The 18,487-nt window shown below is 47.6% G+C and overlaps 1 protein-coding gene across 2 annotated transcripts in view; it reads left to right on the top strand.

Moving 5' to 3' along the window:
- Positions 1-18,487, top strand: part of WWC1 (WW and C2 domain containing 1) — a 146,560-nt gene that overhangs the window by 110,566 nt on the left and 17,507 nt on the right. For both annotated transcript variants that reach the window (XM_029942894.1, XM_029942893.1), the window contains exons 11-17: positions 377-915; positions 3,751-3,859; positions 4,243-4,323; positions 5,420-5,506; positions 6,673-6,865; positions 14,056-14,208; positions 16,187-16,278. In XM_029942894.1, the coding sequence (XP_029798754.1) occupies positions 377-915; positions 3,751-3,859; positions 4,243-4,323; positions 5,420-5,506; positions 6,673-6,865; positions 14,056-14,208; positions 16,187-16,278 (1,254 nt within the window). The remainder of the gene's footprint in view (positions 1-376; positions 916-3,750; positions 3,860-4,242; positions 4,324-5,419; positions 5,507-6,672; positions 6,866-14,055; positions 14,209-16,186; positions 16,279-18,487) is intronic.

Here is an 18,487-nt window from a genome sequence, read left to right as displayed (position 1 = left end):
TCCCTTTAAGATAAATGTATTATAAAGAGTGAGTTTATCTGAAGAAAAATATCAAGAAATAGGGTTGGATTTTTACAAGGAAATGTAGTGTAAAAACAGACTACAGCCAGTGGGGGTTTGGGAAATAGGCAAAAGTGGATTTTCAAGGCCACTGACTTGTATTGGAATCACACTTCTGTCACTTTCTGATTATGTGGCCTTTTCAGGGTTCCTTTAAATGAAATGGGGGTGCAAAGTCTCCCCTGGAGACTGTCAGGAGGGTCCAACAAAATTACATGTTCGAGCGGCTGTAGTGCTTTTCAGAGCCAACGAGGAGGTTCAGGGTGGCCCGCTTGCCTCTGCGTGCCCTCACCCTCCGTTGTCTCCCTGCTCCCAGCCTCTCAAGCAGCATGCAGTCCCTCTCCTCAGGCAGCAGTCCTGGATCCCTCACATCCAGCCGGGGCTCCCTGGCTGCCTCCAGCCTGGATGACTCCACCTCAGCCAGCTTCACTGACCTCTACTACGACCCCTTCGAGCAGCTGGACTCAGAGCTGCAGAGCAAGGTGGAGTTTCTGCTCCTGGAGGGGGCCACGGGCTTCCGGCCCTCAGGCTGCATCACCACTATCCACGAGGACGAAGTGGCCAAGACCCAGAAGGCGGAGGGGGGCAGCCGCCTGCAGGCCCTGCGCTCCCTGTCTGGCACCCCGAAGTCCATGACCTCCCTGTCCCCCCGCTCCTCACTCTCCTCTCCGTCCCCGCCCTGCTCCCCTCTCATTGCTGACCCCCTGCTGGCTGGAGACGCCTTCCTGAGCCCCCTGGAGTTTGAAGACCCAGAGCTGAGTGCCACTCTTTGTGAACTGAGCCTTGGCAGCAGCAGCACCCGGGAGAGATACGGGCCAGAGGAGCCAGGAACGGAGGGCAAACAGTTGGGCCAAGGTACAGAAGGGGGACCACGAGGAGGGAGGAGGGTAGGAACTGCACTCAGGCCTGAGTGCAGACCCCAGTGGTAACTACAGTCGTTTACCACCTGCTTTCTATCTGTCCAGATTTTACATGTGTATCGATCCATGTATTCATTCAGGAGGCATGATTTGTATGTGCTCACTACATTCCAGGTCCCAGACTAAGGGTTCTTCCATGATTGATCTGTTCATTCAACTGATATTAAGCATCTGTTAAAACGAAATGCCAGGTTTTGTGCTAATGGCTGGATGTGGATTCCTTCACTTACTCAGCACATGGACCATGTGCCAGACACAGTGTGGAAGACAGGCAAGCTCCACGTCCCTGTCCCAACAGCTTACATGCCAGCGAAGGCACAGACAATAATTGTACAACCAGACCAGTAAAAGCTCTAGGAGGAAAATAAAACCGGACATGATAGGGGCACTCAGGTGGGGCTGAGGCTGCCAGTCCAGATTGGGTTGTGAAGGAAGACAACTTTTGAGTGGGCGCTTAAATGGTGAGAAGTAGCCAGGCTGGGGAAAAGCAAAAGCAAAATCTCTGAGGCCACAGGTGTGAGGTTTCCAGCAAGCCAGAGAATCAGGCAGGGTCCAGTCGTTTAAGGCCTGGTGAGCCATGGTAAGGAGTTTGGATTTTATCCTAATAGCGGCAGGGATCCATGTGACCATTTGAAGCCAGGGAATGACCAGATCTGGCTCCCACTCTGCATGGGGTCGGAAGGAATATTTGGTGTAGATTGAGATTCAGGTAGAAATCTCTAAAACAGAAGATACTGATGGTGACAGTTATGATTTATTAGGAGGAAACTTCTTTAGCAGCCACCATATAACAGTTAGATTTTATTACGCTATGTTGTATGGTGGGCTGTGTAGTTTATACAATGAGATAGGTTACTTCTATGATGCCTATTTCACAGATGAGGAGACAGAGGTTTAGAGAGGTCAGATTACTTGCTATAGGTCCCCCAGCCAGCAACTCATAACTTATAAGAACTCTGAGGTGAGTGAGAAGTGAGGCACAGTGAGATTCAGTGGCTTGTCCAAGGTCCGTGTCACAGCTAGAAATTAGTAGGATCAGGATTGGCACCAGGACCACCCGCCCAGAACCCACACTAAGACATGCTGGCTTCATGTGCACAGGGCTCCTGCTCCTGGCTCCTGGTGACACCAGCTGGAAGAAGCTGGACCTGTCTCAGCCTTAAGGCTCTAGGAATGGGCAGAAGAGCTGCCGCTATGCCCAGAATTATCCATTCGTGTGCAAGGACCAGTGGGACCAGGGCGGGGGGTGGGGCGCAACAAGATTTCCTGGTTAATTAAAGGGGTCTGCTGGGTGAGTGCCAGCCATTTCCTCAGAAGAGGAGCCGAGAGGTCCCTGGGGCTCCCTCATCAGGAAGGGAGTCTTGCTGAGTGCTCTCCAACAAAAATAAAAACAGGCTTCCTACTACAGCAGGTGGCAAACTTCAGAAAATTGTCCCCTGGAGAGGAGCGAGTGCAGGTTGAACCTCTAATGAGGCTCCAGAAGAGCTCCTGACATTCTGTTAAAGGATGGCGATAAGCCAAGTCAGGGACCCAGCAAGGTACTGGGAGCGACACCCTCCCCTTCCCCAGAGTGTCCCCAGTGCTTGTGGGCCAAGGACTGCACATGTCACAGGATGGCGTTCCTTCATGCCATCTCCAAACGCCATCCCTGCAGTGAGCGATGCCAGGCTGAGCTCGACACTAAGCAGGTTATGTGATTAGTGCCGCTGTTCAGTCAGCAGACAAATTAATCTCCTTAAGTGGTTTAGTGGAGGGTGGAGATGCGTGGGTTTGAAGGCGGGAGGTCTCCGCTGGCTGCAGCAGGCAGGGGACACCGGCTGGGAATGCTGCACCCAGATGGCTGCTTTGCTTCTCCCAGGCTCAAGGTCACCATCTCTTTCCCCAGCCTGGCCCACTGCCAGCCTCTTCTCCCAGCTGCCCCAGGGCCTGGCACACAGCAGTCAGAAGTGCCGGCTGTGAGGTCTGTGAGGTCGAAGGGCCTGAATCTGGTCTTGCCCACCCCAGCCACACAGAGCTCTGGAGCCATGCTATCCATGCTGGTAGCCCTGAGCCTGGCCTGCCACACTGTCAGCGCTTGTGATTTGAGGAAGGAAGGAATGTGCAGCATGTGCCAAGTGCCTGGTCTGAGCCCTGGGTCGGAGACTTTTGAGGGCCTCTGCAAGGGCAGGGGAGCTGGAGAGCTGAGTGAGGAGTGGAATGGGATAGGCCGAGAGCAGGAGAGCTAGTGTTGAAATCTTCCCTTTTCTTCCTCTTGCCCCTCCCAAGGGTCTACCAGCTATGACTTTGCCCCTCAGGTGTATAGGGATTGATCTAGAAAGCATCATCATAGTGCTGGGAATGACAGTTGCAATAAGGATAGTGGTGCTGGATTTTATAGTATTTTCCTGCACCAGTCTTTGTACTGAGGACTTCCCTATAATGTCTCGTGGAGTCCTCCCAGCAGCCCTACCAGGTAAGTGTTGTTATTCCCATCTTACAGATAAGGAATCCAAGAGTCAGGTGAAATCCACGTCCTAGTGTCATGAAGCAGTAAGTGGCGGAGCTAGGATCTGAGCCCAGGCGGTTTGGCTTCCAGGTCTGGGATGTCAAACAGAATCATTTGCTACCCCTTCCTCACCCCAAAGGAAGGCGGGACCTTGCTGTCGAGTTCAGAGGTGGTATTTGGCAGGAGTCTCTTAGAGGGCAGATCATACGCTTGTGTTGCAAAGACAATGTCCTGTTTTCTGAATCCTGTCTTGCCATCCTTCCTTTCTCCCCACTCTCCCTCCAGCTGTGAATACAGCCCAGGGGTGCAGCCTGAAAGTGGCCTGTGTCTCAGCTGCTGTGTCGGATGAATCCGTGGCCGGGGACAGTGGTGTGTATGAGGCTTCTGTGCAGAGGTGGGTCCCTGAGTCTTGACTCTCTCTGAGTCTTGAGTATGCAGAGCCTGGGCCCACAGGAGGGCATAGCCCGGTGACTCAGCCCTGGTGGGGAGACACTGAAGACGCAGACACTGCTGGTCCTCCTGGGCCTGGGTCACTTCACATTTGCAGAAGTGCCAGTTCCATGATTGCCACTGAGGAGCATATGGCTGGGGGAGCTCATACTGGAGGAATGAAGCCCCTTCAAGACAGGAATCCCGAGCAGTCGTGGGAAGGTGGGGTCCACAGGGAGTAGACCCGACTGTGCCCTCTCAGAGGGAACCCTGTTTCTGGAAGATGACTTTAGCCCCAGGTTACTGCAGGGAAGCCTGACCCTCCTTCTTCCCCGTGTTGCCTCTCAGACTGGGTGCTTCAGAAGCTGCCGCTTTCGACAGTGACGAGTCCGAAGCAGTGGGTGCAACCCGGGTTCAGATTGCCCTGAAGTAAGTGACTGGGAGGGCGGGGGCAGAGGGGTGGTTGGCAGCATCTTCCCAGCTTTGACACTTCATGGCTGCCTAGGGGAGGAAGGTGGAACCAACAGGACCCGTGGACACTTGTGGCCTCCTAACTTAAGGGGGTCAACCCTTGCCCTCCCTCTCAGCTCCACATTTTACAAAAGAGAAAATAAGGCTTTAAAGACCTCATAACTTTCCCCAACTCACTGAGCTGGCCAATGGCAGAGACAGACCATGACCAAGACCTCCTGTGCCTTGGTCTGTGGGGTCAGCATTGCTGTGGTTTTTTGTCTTACCATCTTGTTGAAGTTTCAGCCACTAGGGACTGCAGCCCAGATTTGTTGTTCCTATGTTTTCCCTTGATGCAGGATGGCCACAATATTATTTTTAGTAGAAATTTCTAATATTCAAATATTAAGAGATTTCACACAGCACAGTCTTCTGGCCTCTCCAACATTCAGAGTGATAGGGTCACCTGGGTGGCTCAGTCGGTTGAGCATCTCACTCTTGACTTTGGCTCGGGTCATGACTGCACGGTTTCATGGGTTGAAGCCTCACGTTGGGCTTTGTGCATTGACTGCGTGCAGCCTACTTGGGATTCTCCCTCTCTGCTCCCACCCCCCCCCCTCACACTCTGTCTCTCTCAAAATAAATAAAACAAAAATAAACAAAGGAAGGCCCTGGGTGGTTCAGTTGGTTAAGTGTCCAACTCTTAATTTTGTCTTAGGTCATGATCTCATGGTTTGTGGGTTAGAGCCCCACATCTTGCTGATGACATGGAGCCTGCTTGGGATTCTGTCTCCCTCTCTCTCTGCCCCTCCCCTTCTCTGTGTGTGTGTGTGTGTCTCTCTCTCAAAGATAAATCAACATTTAAAAAAAAATTTTAAAGCAAGCAGGAATCTAAGCTGACACTTAAAATTCAGACTGACAGCTCTGAACCTGTATCCCTACATGGCCCAAACCACTGGACCTGTGCTTTCGAGCTCCCCACAGTCCCCCGAGCAGCCAGCAGCCATGATGTGATGACTGAGAGAGAGAGAGATGTGTTACTCATACGTGCTCCATATGCCCCTCTCCATTTCAGGTACGATGAGAAGAATAAGCAGTTTGCAATATTAATCATCCAGCTCAGTAACCTTTCTGCTCTCTTGCTGCAACAAGACCAGAAAGTGTGAGTATGTGGCTGCCAGAGTGTGTATGACCCTCTCAGCCTCTGCGGTGATCCCCCAGGTTGCTCTCCTGCTCTGGCCCGCTCCAACAACGTGCCCCATGCGAATGTCATACGTGTGGCCGTGATGCACAGTGTCAGCGCTGTGAATGTGGATACAGGCATGTGACAAACTTGCTGACTGGAAAGAGAAGCACCATAGGCAGCTTCAGTTCCTTCGCAGGCACATCGTGAGCACCTACCATGTGCCAGCACTAAGAACAGGGTGATGAGCAGGTCCTTACCCTTGTGAACTTGAAGCCTCACAAAGAAGGTCATTGCCCCTTTTATCTGCTCGAAGCTCAAATATTGCACACAGAAAGAGGCCCGCAGTTCTCAAGAATCTGCACCCGTCACTGTGCTTCTGTGGGAAGGGCGTGATGGGTATTACCTTACAGTTGATAATACAGCAAACACCTGCACTGTTTGCCTGTATTGCAGACCAGGTTTCTGTTTCACTGCATTCATCTGCCTGCATGTTTCTCCTCTAACTAGATGGTAGGCATTGGGGCAGCAGTGGGAGCTTATATTTCTGAGGTCTGTACCCGGCCAGCATCTGGGGCTGCAACATGTGGGAAGGGGAAAAACAGGAGGAAAGCAGGACAAACAGAATAAAGACAAGATTAGACACTAGGGCTGTCTAATTTGCTGTCACAAACAGTGTTCGAACGAGTAACCTTCTCCGTATCTCATTGGTACTTGTGCAGGGAAATCAGTTGAAGAGTGTCTAGAAGCGAGCTTAATGGGGCCACAAGGCCAATGAGCCATAACTGGGTTAGGATTGTTACATTCCCCTCTGCAGGGGCACTAACATTTTGCCTTCCTACCGGCGGCTGTAGGAGACCTGAGTGTTAACACTCTTGCTGATCCTTCTGTGCACAGAAGTATGCACACTGTTGACCTCAGGCTGCACGCTCTTTGAGGCTCTAAGGATTAGAGATTGGGGAGAAGGAAGAGCAATTGTTATCCATGGGACCACCCTCTCTGCTTCCCTTACAAATACCTGCATAACCGCTTGAGAAGTTACAAACTCCTCCACTGTTATTGTCTTAGGCATTTGCGGCAACAGTGTAGCCCAACACATTATCCCAGACCTGGGCTGACTCAGGCTCTCCTCTGTCTCTCTCTAGGAATATTCGTGTAGCTATCCTTCCCTGCTCCGAGAGCACCACCTGCCTGTTCCGGACCCGGCCCCTGGATGCCTCAGACACTCTTGTGTTCAATGAAATGTTCTGGGTGTCCATGTCCTATCCAGCCCTTCACCAGAAGACCTTAAGAGTCGATGTCTGTACCACCGACAGGAGCCATCTGGAGGAGTGCCTGGTGAGGGCTATGCCTATCTGTCTGTCCAGCCTTCTGTCCTTCTGGAGATTGGCTCACCTTGTAGTTCAGGGAGAGGCTTGGAGAAAACACTGACACTGCAGTCTGAACCAGAAGCTTGTCTTCTGTTTCAGGCAGGGACTCTTGCACAGGTGAACAGCGTTGGCTCATTCATTGAGAGCAGGGGGCGAGGAGGCGGGGAAGCTTCTTTCTCAGCCATGGAACTGCAGGGCCTCCTCCCTTGTGCCCGAGGCTGCGCCACCTGTGACCCTCATTCTCAGTTTCCTTATCTGTAAAATCCAGATAACACTGCCCACCTCACAGATGGTTCTCTGAGGATTAAATGAGGATTAAAGCAGTGTTTCTGGAACTTGAACGTGCATACAGTGGTGCTCTGGTTAAAAATCAGATTCAGCAAGTCTGGGGTGGTGGTGGGGGCAAGCACCAAGAGATTCTGCATTTCTGATAAGCTCCCAGGTGCTGCTGATCGCCACTGGTCCCCATAGCGAGGCTATAAAACAGCAGTGTGTCTGCACATACTAGATGCTCACGGGCTACCAGTCCCCCCACTCTCCTCCACTGGGGTATGGAACAGCGTCATCACCACTAATGTTGTTGATGTTACCACTGACAATAATGCAATAGCATCCATAGACTGAACACAGTTTATATGGTGGGCATTGAGCTAAGGCCCTTACATGTACCGTCTCTATCTGACCCTCACTAAAATCTTATAAAACAGGTACTGTTATACCAGTGAGGAAACTGAGGCCCAGAAAGGTAAAAGAACTCTCCCAAGGTCACACAATCAAGAAGAGGTAGGAGCAGGTAGAAGCTAGGCAGTTCCACCGCTGTAGCCCACCCACATCAGCCCCTTGGTGTTTGCACCAGCATGGTGCTCCCTGGAGCCCACGGGTAGGACAGTGACTGAAGACTGGTGAGCATGGTAGACATTGGGCATCAGAGCAGAAAGCTTCTCCAAACCCAGGCTCTTCTGGGGAAGCATTTCTTCAGCCCTGGGAATACCTCAACGAGAAGAGACTCAATCCTGTTTTCTTCTCCTAATTAGATGCCTTTTGTTCCTCCTTCCTAATTGAAGTCTGGCCATTGCTGGTTGCCATGGCAGCAGCCAAAGCGCTCATCCCACTGTGGCTTGTCTCTGTCTGTGACCAATGGGAAATCTACTTTTTCGCATCCTGTGGGGATGTGAAGAGTCAGGCTGCCGTGTTTTGTTGGCTAGAGGAGCAGGCGAGGAAGTGAGAGAGGAGAAGAAAGGCTGTGTGCTCCCACGCGGTCTCCCTACACTGCTGGGTTTGGGGAACCCCTGGTCTGCTTTGAGCTGCCTCATCAGCCAGGCTGCCACTGTGGTCCCCATGCTGAGCAGCGTCTGTGTGTAGTACCGGGCTAAGAACTGCATGCAGTGTCTCCCTTAACCCTCACAGCAGCCTGAGAAAGAAGCATTAGGATTGCCCCCATTTGACAGATGAAGGATCAAGACCCAAAGGGCTAAGTAACCTGCCTAGGTCATCCATCTACTAAGTAGAGAAGCCTGATTCCTAACTGCAGCTTCTTTACACACAGCCTTCATACTGTCCTGCCTCCAGGTGGTTACCACGTCCCCCACCCCCACCCCACCGCGTCTGCAGACCTGGATTATGGGTTTGGATGAACACGTGGCCTGCCTTGCCACCGTCTCCAGCAACAGTTCTACTGAACACTTTAGCACGGCATTACCAGGGTCACAGGCCTTCCGGCTGGGCCCTGTTGTCCACTCCCCAGCTGCTAAAGCTCAGTGCCACTCAGAGCAGGTTCTGTTAAGAATGCACTCTTCCCAGGCCCCCCTCCTATCCCATAGTTAACCATTACAACAAAGAGGCCTTTATCACCTTGCTGTCCCCTCTTGGGAAAACCCCAGCCCTATCACAGTGAACTCTCCACCCGTACACTTGGAGAAAAACACAGCCACACCATGTGGACTTTCTTAAAATTGTGGTCACAAACCTCGCGTGAGCCTAATGGTACTCAGCACTGATACTGCATCTCCCTAGACCATTTGCCTTCCCCGTGTCCCAGGGGCGAACTCTTACCTGCTCCCCTATCCTCAGACTTCCGGCAGCTCCTTCCCCACCCTCACACTCCCCCTGCTTAAGACCTTGCTCCACACGGTTTTTGGGTTCTTGCCATTTCTCCTGGCCCTGATGTCGGCCCCTCCCCGCTGCCATGTGTGGCAACTTCTCTCAGGGACATCATGCTACCTGTTATTTTCTGGCTCTTTCCTATCTACAGTCTTCCCTCTTCTTCTAGGCCTGCGCTATCAGTACACCAACATGCTATTAATTCTCTTAAGAAATTAAAAAGAAAAAAAAGAAAGAAAAAGAAGGAGCAGCTTCTTTACCCATTTCTCTCTCCAGCTACTACTTTCTTTCCTGTATGGCAAAATGTGGGAAGAGTGTTCATGTTCTCTCTGTAACCAGTTCACGTGGGATTTCGCCCTCATCATTCTGTTAGCTTTGTGCTCATTGAGGTCATCCGTGGCCTCCTTGTTGCTAAACCCAGTGGCCACTTGTCCACCCCACCCCCTCAGCCTGTCAACTACGTTTGGTTCAGTTGCTCCCAGAGTCTTCTCGGCATCCTTTGCCCTGACTTGACTTGCCCATCACCTCGCTCTGCATGTTCTTCCTCATCGCTGGCATCTCTGTCTCCTTGGCTTATTCTTCTCATGTCCCCCAACTGCCTTATGTCAGGCCTCAGGCCTCACCTCTCTCCCCTTTTCTGTTTGCATTCATTGCCTTGGTAATCTCCTCTCACCCTCCTGCCCCGGACACCGTGCCAAATGTGTGGCTCCAGCCTGCGCCTCTCCCCTCGTAGCTGCATAACACCTCCACTGTCTGTTCCACATCTTCTCTTGCTTGTCCAGGAGGCATCTCAGATGAACTCGTCCACAAGCACACTCCTGATCTGTCTTCCCGTGTCCTTACTGTCACAGCCAAAAGCAACCTTATTCTCCCACTGCCCAGGCCAGAGACCACAGGGTCATCCTTGACCCGTCTCTTCCTCTCTACTCCGCGTCTAATCCTTCAGGAACTCCTGGCAGCTCCACCTTCAGAAGATGCCCTGACCCTGGCCAGGTAGCACTGCCCCTGTCCCACTGCCGTCTGTTGCCTGGATTGCGCAGCAGTCTCTGCTGGGTCTCCTTGGTCTGTCCTTGCCTCCCTCAACACAGTAACTAGAGTGATCCTATTAAATTGCAAATCAGTGCTTGCCACTCCTCTACCTAAAACTTTACAGTAGCTTCTGTCCCCACCTAGAGTCAACTCCTGGACCCCTTGCCTGCCCTCCAAGGCCCTTGGAGATCTTCCTCGTGTTATCTCTCAGCTTTTATCCCAAGACTCTTCCTCCAGCCTCCTTGGGCCCTTTGAATACACCAGCATCCTCCTCGCCCCATGCCTTTGCACTTGCTGTCCCTCTGACCAGAATTCTTTTCTCCCAGATATGGATGGTCAAGGGTCATTCCCCTGCCTCACTGTGGCCTGACCCAAATGTGACCTTCTCAGTGAGGTCTTCCTTCCATCCTATTTAAAAATCACATTCCCCTCCACTCTTGTCCCTCCCATCCCCTCTCCCTGTGTTATTTTCTCTGCAGCACGTTCCCCCACCTAACATTTGTCAATATTACAGATTTTAGGGTATACATGATTTTCACATTTTATCAAATCTCTAGAATCCAGGTGCAATTTATAGTAGATGGCAGGTCACAGTTTAATTGACAACTATTTTTCTTTCTTAGTAATGCATGAAATAGTACACTGACTTTACTTACTGGTGTTTATCTGATTTCCCCCCCCCCCCCCCCCCCCCCCCCGCTGGAATGTAAGCTCAGGAGGACAGAGATTCTCATCCGCCTTAAATCCTACTGGGTCCCCAGACCTCAAAACCATGTCTGGCACACAGAGGCTACTTAGCTCTGTGTGTGTATTGAATAAATAAAGGAAGGCCCTCAAAGGGCATCATTTACCTAAGTAGACCACATTTATACCTATGAGCCAGCCCAAAATAGACAGTATATCTTGTTGGAATGAATAATCTGATGGCAGTGTTACACCTCAAAGCTGTCATTATATTCTTTCCCCCTTGCCCCTCAAACATGGCCTGGCATGTTCTGAACTGTAGTATCTGACACATTTGTCTGTCTTTGCAAGAAACTGTGAGCCCCTTGGGGGCAAAATCCTGTCTTACATGTTTCTATGGCTCCAGAGTCTGCAAAGTAGATATTTATTTTTAGTTTGCTCAGAGGGTATTTATTAAGTGAATCAATGAGTAATATACACATATTTGTGTTTATTTACATTTATTACAGGTGCCTAAAATGCACCAGGTATTTAATTCCTGAATGGACTCTAGTCCTTACCTTGTTTTCTCCACTTGCTCACCACCGTTCTAGAAATTAACCTTTAGCCATATGTGGGTTGGCAAAGTCCATGCCATGCCCTGGTCCATCCTACTAGAAGGGAAAACTGAGAGAAAGGATCCCAGGTGGACTGGGGAGTCCCCTTCTCATCCCAGGTGCCACCCGAGCCACCACTTAGCTAATGGCCCATTTCACAAACCAGCTTATGGTATTTCTACCACCCACTGGCACAGCCCCTGGTGTGTTTGGGGACAGTGAATTCGCTGAGCCCCAAACCTGGTTGGGACACTTCCAAAGAGGACATGTTAAAACAATAGTAAGACCTGTGAAGAAAGATTAAAAGTATGTGGTCATTCTTTCCACTAAGGATGTATGGTAAAAGGTCAAGTCACTGGAAATAAATCCCCTCTCTGGGAGGTTATATACAGTGAGATTAATTTTGTGTAGGTTATTTTCATTTTAAGGCGTCCATTTACACCATTCAAGGAAAAACTGTGTAGAAAGGTTTAATGCAGAGCAGTCTTGTTCCCCTGGCCCTTGCACCCAGCCCCACCACCTGCCCTGTATAGCTGCCCACTTTGATTAGTGTTGTCTTTACCTTTCCATTATTGCTTGTTGCCCATGTTCATGTGAAAATGTTCACTGTCCCTTGCACTTCAAATATGGTACAATGTATATGTATGTATATATATGTAAGCCAGAAGGAGAAATATATATATGGAGAGAGAGAGAATGTATGTATTCTTATCCCTCTTTCCATTTCTTATTTTAGAAAGTAGGATACTGCATATTCTCTTCTGCACTATTCTATTTTTTCCCTTAATAATACAGCCTGGAAATCTCTCCACATCAGCACCTAGAGAGCTTTCTCATTTTTTGTACATCACATCGTGTATATATATTATAGTTTATTCCTCCAGTCCCCTGTTGCTGGTGCTTTGAGTTGTTCAAAATCTTCTTCCTTGACATTGGTCTTGGTGATGATTTTTTGGATCTGACTCCAAAAGCAAAAATAGATGGGACTACATCAAACTAAAAATCTGCACAGCAAAAGAAATCATCAACAAAATGGAAACGCAACCTGCTGAATAGGAGGAAATATTTGCAAATTATGTATCTGATAAGGGTTAATATCCAAAATGTATAAAGAATTCATACAACTCCACAGCAAAAAAGTAAACAATCCAATTTAACAATGTGCAAAGGCTCTGAATAAACTTTTTTCCGAAGAAGACATACAGAGGCCAACAGATACACAAAAAGATGTTCGCGATCACTAATCATCAGGGAAACACAAATCAGAATCACAGTGAGATATCACCTCACGCTTCTTAGAATTGCTATTATCAAAGAGACAAGAAATAGCAAGTGTTTGCAAGGATGTGGAAAAAAGAAAACCCTTGTACTCTGTTGGTGGTAAAACATTGTGCAGGACTGCTGTGGAAAAGAGGGTAGAGATTCCTCAAAAAATTAAAAATAGAATTACCATCCAATCTAGAAACCTCACAACTAGCTGTATATCCAAGGTCACACCCAGTGATAGCAACATTCCGCACAATAGCCCTGACGTGGAAGCAACCCAAATGTGTATCATTGGATAAACGGATTTAAACATTTGGTCTCTTGATATATTGGAAAATTATTCAGCCTTAAAAAGGAAAGAAATCCTGCCCATGCTACAACATGAATGAACTTTGAGAACATTATGTTAAATGACATAAGCCAGTCACAAAAGGATAAATACTGTGTGACTCCACTTACATGAGACACCTAGACTCGTCAAATTCACAGAAAGTAGAACGGTGGTTGCCAGGGACCAGGAGAAGCAAAGAGGGAGGTTACTTAATAGGTATAGAGTTTCAGATTTACAAGATGAGAAAAGTATTGGAGATCTGTTTTATAACAATGTAACTATATTTAACACTATTAAACTATACACTTAAAATAATTAGGATGGCAAATTTTATGTGACAATATGGATGGACCTTGAAAACATTATACAAAGTGAAATAACCCAGAAAGAGAAAGACAAATACTCATATAACCTCACTTACATGTGAAACTAAAACACCAAACTCATAGAAACAAAACATAGATTGATCGTTGACAGAGGTGGAGGGTAGGGGAGACGGGTGAAGGGTCAGAAGGTACAAACTTCCAGTTATAAGATAAATAAGTTCTAGCTGTGTGGTGTACATTGTTGGGGACTACAGGACACAACACTATGTTGCATATTTAGAAGTTGTTAGGAGAGTAGATCTTAAAGATCTCATTATAAGAAAATCTAGCCGCGAGGTGATGGAGGTTAACTTACTGTGGTGATCAGTTCATGATAAATACCATACCAATCATTATTATTTTTTAAAGTAAACTCTATGCCCAATGTGAACCTTGAACTCAGGACCCTCAGATCAAGAGTCTCATGCTCTACCAACTGAGCCAGCCAAGCACCCCACAAATCTTTATGTTGTACACCTTAAACTAGTACAGTGTTACATGTCAATTATATTTCAGTAAAGCTGGGGGGCAGGAGATGATAAATTTTATGGGTTTTGTCATAATTAAAAAAATATGATAGGTGCTCAGTAAAAGATTTGGTGAACGCATAAACCAATAAATGAGTAGGTTGGTGAAAAAGTGAGCTGTTGGAAATAATTAACAGTCCTTTCCTCCTCCCAGAAGCTGCCATCTCATCTGGGGATGCTTCTCATGCTCTCCCCAGGAGCCTTGTCAGCATACCTTGTCAGCCCTGACTTACACTCTTGCCTTTTCCCATCCTCAACAGGGAGGTGCCCAGATCAGCCTGGCTGAGGTCTGCCGGTCTGGGGAGAGGTCGACTCGCTGGTACAACCTCCTGAGCTACAAATACTTGAAGAAGCAGAGCAGGGAGCCCAAGCCAGCGGGAGCCACGGTCCCCACCCCAGGGCCCGAACGCACGGTGAGCTGGGCCCCACATTTGCACCAGCCTCTTGTATATGCAGCATCTGGGTGGATGGCAGAAAAAGCTGTTCCAGAATTGGAGTGACTGGGCATCAGAGGTGGGAGAAGCAGCAGAGGGCATTTGAACAGAGAAGAACACGAGATAGGAGAGACCTCTGTGAAGGGGCAGGTGACCCCATCTGCGACTTTCCCCTTCTGCTTCTGTGTGCTCCCCTTCTGCCCTTTGCTTGCCATAGTATAACTTGCCTGATGAAAACCTCAATTTATGATTTTTTTAATGAAGGAAGGAGAAACCTGTGGAAGGTAGAAAATTAACCTTTATTGAGATATTGCTATCTGCATAGTGGTCCATAGTAGAGACTTGCTGTAAGAGGCAGCAGGAAGATCACTGACAGGATGTGTTTGTTAGGTGGGTAACAGGTCAGTCATTTCACCACTCTGAACCTCTTCATTTTTCATGTCGAATCCTTATCTAAAAAGGTGGTTAGGAAGGTTCGAAGAAGTATATGTAAAGAGTACTTAGTAAGTGCTTGCTAAATGGTATCTGTTTCATTATTGTATATTTCTTAAAAATCTTACATTTGCCTATTTTTGGATTAAAAATATGTATTGGTTTCATTTTAGTGCAATACACTTTAACATATCCTTAAATTGTTTTCTGTACTTGGGAAGCTCACATCTGCTAGCCAAGTAGACCAGCCGAAACTCAACCGAGCAGTGAAGTTGCCCTCGGACATAGAGTGTCCCAGCATAGAGGATCCTAATGGGATCCCAAGTAGAAAACTTTGGGATTCAGGTTGGCTCGTAATTCTCTGTAGTGCTTCTTCCCTCTGTCAGTACTTGGTTACTTTGGACAGTCATTGCCCAGAATTTCAATGGAGGGGATGGGCTAGGTCAGTTGGTAAGGATAAGGGGAAGATTTAAATCTATTTCCCCCCAACCTCCCTCCTCTCCTCCTCTTCCTTGTTTTTCACAATCCTTATCATTTCCTGCACTTCCTTTTGTGTCAGGCACTGTCCTGTTTATTATGTGCCATTTACCAAGGCTCAGAAAGGTTACCTAAGGATTGGGTATGTGACATCAACCTTAGGCACAATTAGTTTCCTGGTTCCCATTTCTCAGTGGAATAATCATAATCTCTATCTCTCAGAATAGTTGTAAAGATTATGTGAGATGTTACACACAAGCTGTCAGTGCCTGACTTATACCAGGCCTTCAATTGATTTTATTCCCCTTTTCCCCAAAAGAAAATTTCAGAGATTTTCCAAGCTCTGGCTCACACTTCTAAGGGTGTTTGCAAATTAGCCACGTGCTCAGAAAGGTACAAGATGAATTTTTGCTTTACTATGAGCTGCCATTTACTGAGTGCTAATTATGTGCTAGGTATTCTTTATGTATCTTATGTATACATTCTCAATTAATCTTCATAACAACCCTCTGTAGTAGTTTTTAGAAGTTATTATAGAGGAGAGTCTCAGAGAGGTTAATTTCCTCAAGTCACACAGATTTCCTCACTGTAGACACCATTCAGTATAGATGTTCTTCCTCCAGGAAGTCTTCCCTGAATGTGACCCCAACCTGACTTTGCCATTGCTCCATTGTTCCTAAACATCCAAAGCTTAACCTCTGGCAAAGTCCTTATCATATTATTTCACATTATCACATTATTGACAGTTCATGTGATGGTCTCCTGACTACACTATAATCTCTTGCAGCCAGAGATCTATATTTCTGCCTCACTCTGCTACTAAACTTGACTATCTTCCCAAAGTCCGTCTGTGCATACAGGATTATTCTCAGGAGAACTGCCAATTAGATGAACTAAGTGCTGTATATCCAGTTTATATGACCTTGAAGCAAGACACTTTCCCACTCTGGATTTCAGTTTTAGTCTCAGTTCACCGGGAAGGTCACAGTCTAAGCTGTGATTCTTGCTAATGGAATGCAGATAAACCCTTGGACCTTTGTCTCCACAGGATGCCGTGTCTGCTCTGTTGGAACAGACAGCAGTGGAGCTGGAGAAGAGGCAGGAGGGAAGGATCAGCACACAGACCCTGGAAGACAGCTGGTAAGTGAGAGCTCGCTTGGGCCTTAGGAACTGATCTGGCTTGGACCTGGACACAGGAATGAGATGCCCAAACTCCAGGGCAACCAAGAAGAGGGTTCCTCTGGGAAGACAGCCTTTCTCCTCATGGGCTCTGCAAGCAACAAGGCAGTACAATTGACCTTGAACGACACAGGGGCTAGGGGCACCAAGCCACTGCATGGTCCAAAATCTGCATAGAACTTTGACTCCCTCAAACTTAACTACTAATAGTCTTCCTGTTGACCAGAAGTCTTACCAATAACATAAACAGTCCATTAGTACAAACTTTGTATGTTATATGTGTGACATACTCTATTCTTAGAATAAAGTAAGCTAGAGAAAAGAAAATGTTTAGAATCATATAAAGAAGAGAATACATGTACATTACTGTATTTATCAAAAAAAAAAAAATCCAATTCAAACCCATGTTCCAAGATCAACTGTGATTAGCCTGGTATGATGGTTGCCAAAATTTCTTCCCAATTTGTTATTTTGTGACCTATAAATCACTCATGCTAGGTCACATATTAGTGTCTGCCTAGACTCGCATTTATTTTTTTACATTACTATAAACGGAAAGTATAATCTGCCATAATGTGAAGCTATTTCAATAAGGAATTTCATTTGACTGCTAGGAACAGAGAGCAGAAATAATAGGCTTAAATAAGATAGTTTATTGCTTTGTTACTTAAAAAGAAGAACTGGAAGAAGCAATTCAAGGCTCATCTGTCAGCTCCATGGTGTTTCGGGGAACCCAGTCTCCTCCTCTATTTCTGCTTTGCTCTTCTTACTGGGTGACTGCCATCACTGAGGCTTCTTTCTAGCTCAAAATGGCTGCTGAGTCACCAGCCATCAGGCAAGCATCAGAAAACAAGAAAGACGAAAGAATGTGCCTGTATGCCTTTTTCACCAAGGAGCATTCCTCAGACTCCCACCTAACAGTTTCCGCTTGATTCTTACTGGCTAAGCTTAGCCGTTTGGCCTACTAACTGCGAGGGATACAAAAATCAGGATTCTGTTAGTAAGAAAGTAGGTCACTAGGGTGACCATGAGCCAAGTCTGCCTCAGAAGATAACAAGGAAACTTAAATGTAATGAAAATAAAGCAAGAGCATTAAAGCCCACCTAGACATATTGCTCGCTAAGGCTCTAGGCCTGAAGTCTTCTCTGTCCAGATATATTCAAGACATGCTGCCAGGGAGAGACGTCTCTGTGTCCACAGGAGAACTGGAGACAGCTTTCTCTGTGTGGCTCAGTGCTTCTTAGTCTCTTGTGTCCAGTACACATTTAGGGCAAAAATGGTGTATAGACCAGGGTTCAATCTTAGCGTCATGATTGTTTCTGTAACCTTTGGCAAAGCATCCATAACTTTTCCTTGCGGCATGGCACAACACGTGAAGGTTTCCCTACGCGTGCAGCTCAGTGAATTTTCAGAAACCAAACTCCCCAGGTGAGCAGCATCCCCATCAAGAAGCGGAGCATAACTGGCTCTCCAGAAGCCCAGCCTGGGCCGGTCACTGCCCTCTGCCACAAGGGCAGCCACTGTCGGGACAGTCATTCTAACCTTGGTTGAGCCTCATCTGGAAAAGCGAGATGTCACCCTGACTGCATGAACTTACTGCAGACAACTGAAGGAAAAGCCTGCAGATAAAGCACAAAGCTCATAGCAGACACTCAGTCGATGGTAGAAATTATCATTTGGGAAATGAGAAGGAACGCTAGGGAGGGAGAAGGCGAATTCCATCTCAGAAATGACCACAGCCTGTGAATTTGCCATTTGGGGGGAAGTATGGTTGTGCTTTAAGTTCACGAGCTCTGAAGTCAGACAGAGAGATTCAGAGTCAGGCTCAACCAGCTTCCTGTGGGACCCTAGGTCTGGGCGAGGCCTGAGCATTGGTAAGTTTTTAAAGCTCCCTCGGTGATCCTAATGTGCAGACAGGGCTGAGAACCATGGCTCTAAACCTCCATTTCCGCCTCCGTGAAATACAGATCTAATGAGTGGCCACAACACATGGCGTATTTTGTAGACTCAATAGAGTTATGCATAATAAGATAAGCACTTAGCACAGACTTTGTCCCACGGGAAACACTCAGTAACTCTTCTGCATTATTCTGTTACAGCCTCCAGTTATACATTTGGTCTCAGAAGGGGGTCAGCAAATGTTTTCTGGAAAGGTCCAGATAGTAAATGT

The sequence above is a fragment of the Suricata suricatta genome, chromosome 6 (genome assembly GCF_006229205.1).
Source record: "Suricata suricatta isolate VVHF042 chromosome 6, meerkat_22Aug2017_6uvM2_HiC, whole genome shotgun sequence".
Taxonomy (NCBI): Eukaryota; Metazoa; Chordata; class Mammalia; order Carnivora; family Herpestidae; genus Suricata; species Suricata suricatta.
The sequence above is the reverse complement of the archived record's forward strand: the minus strand, read 5'-3'. Positions and strand labels throughout refer to the sequence as shown.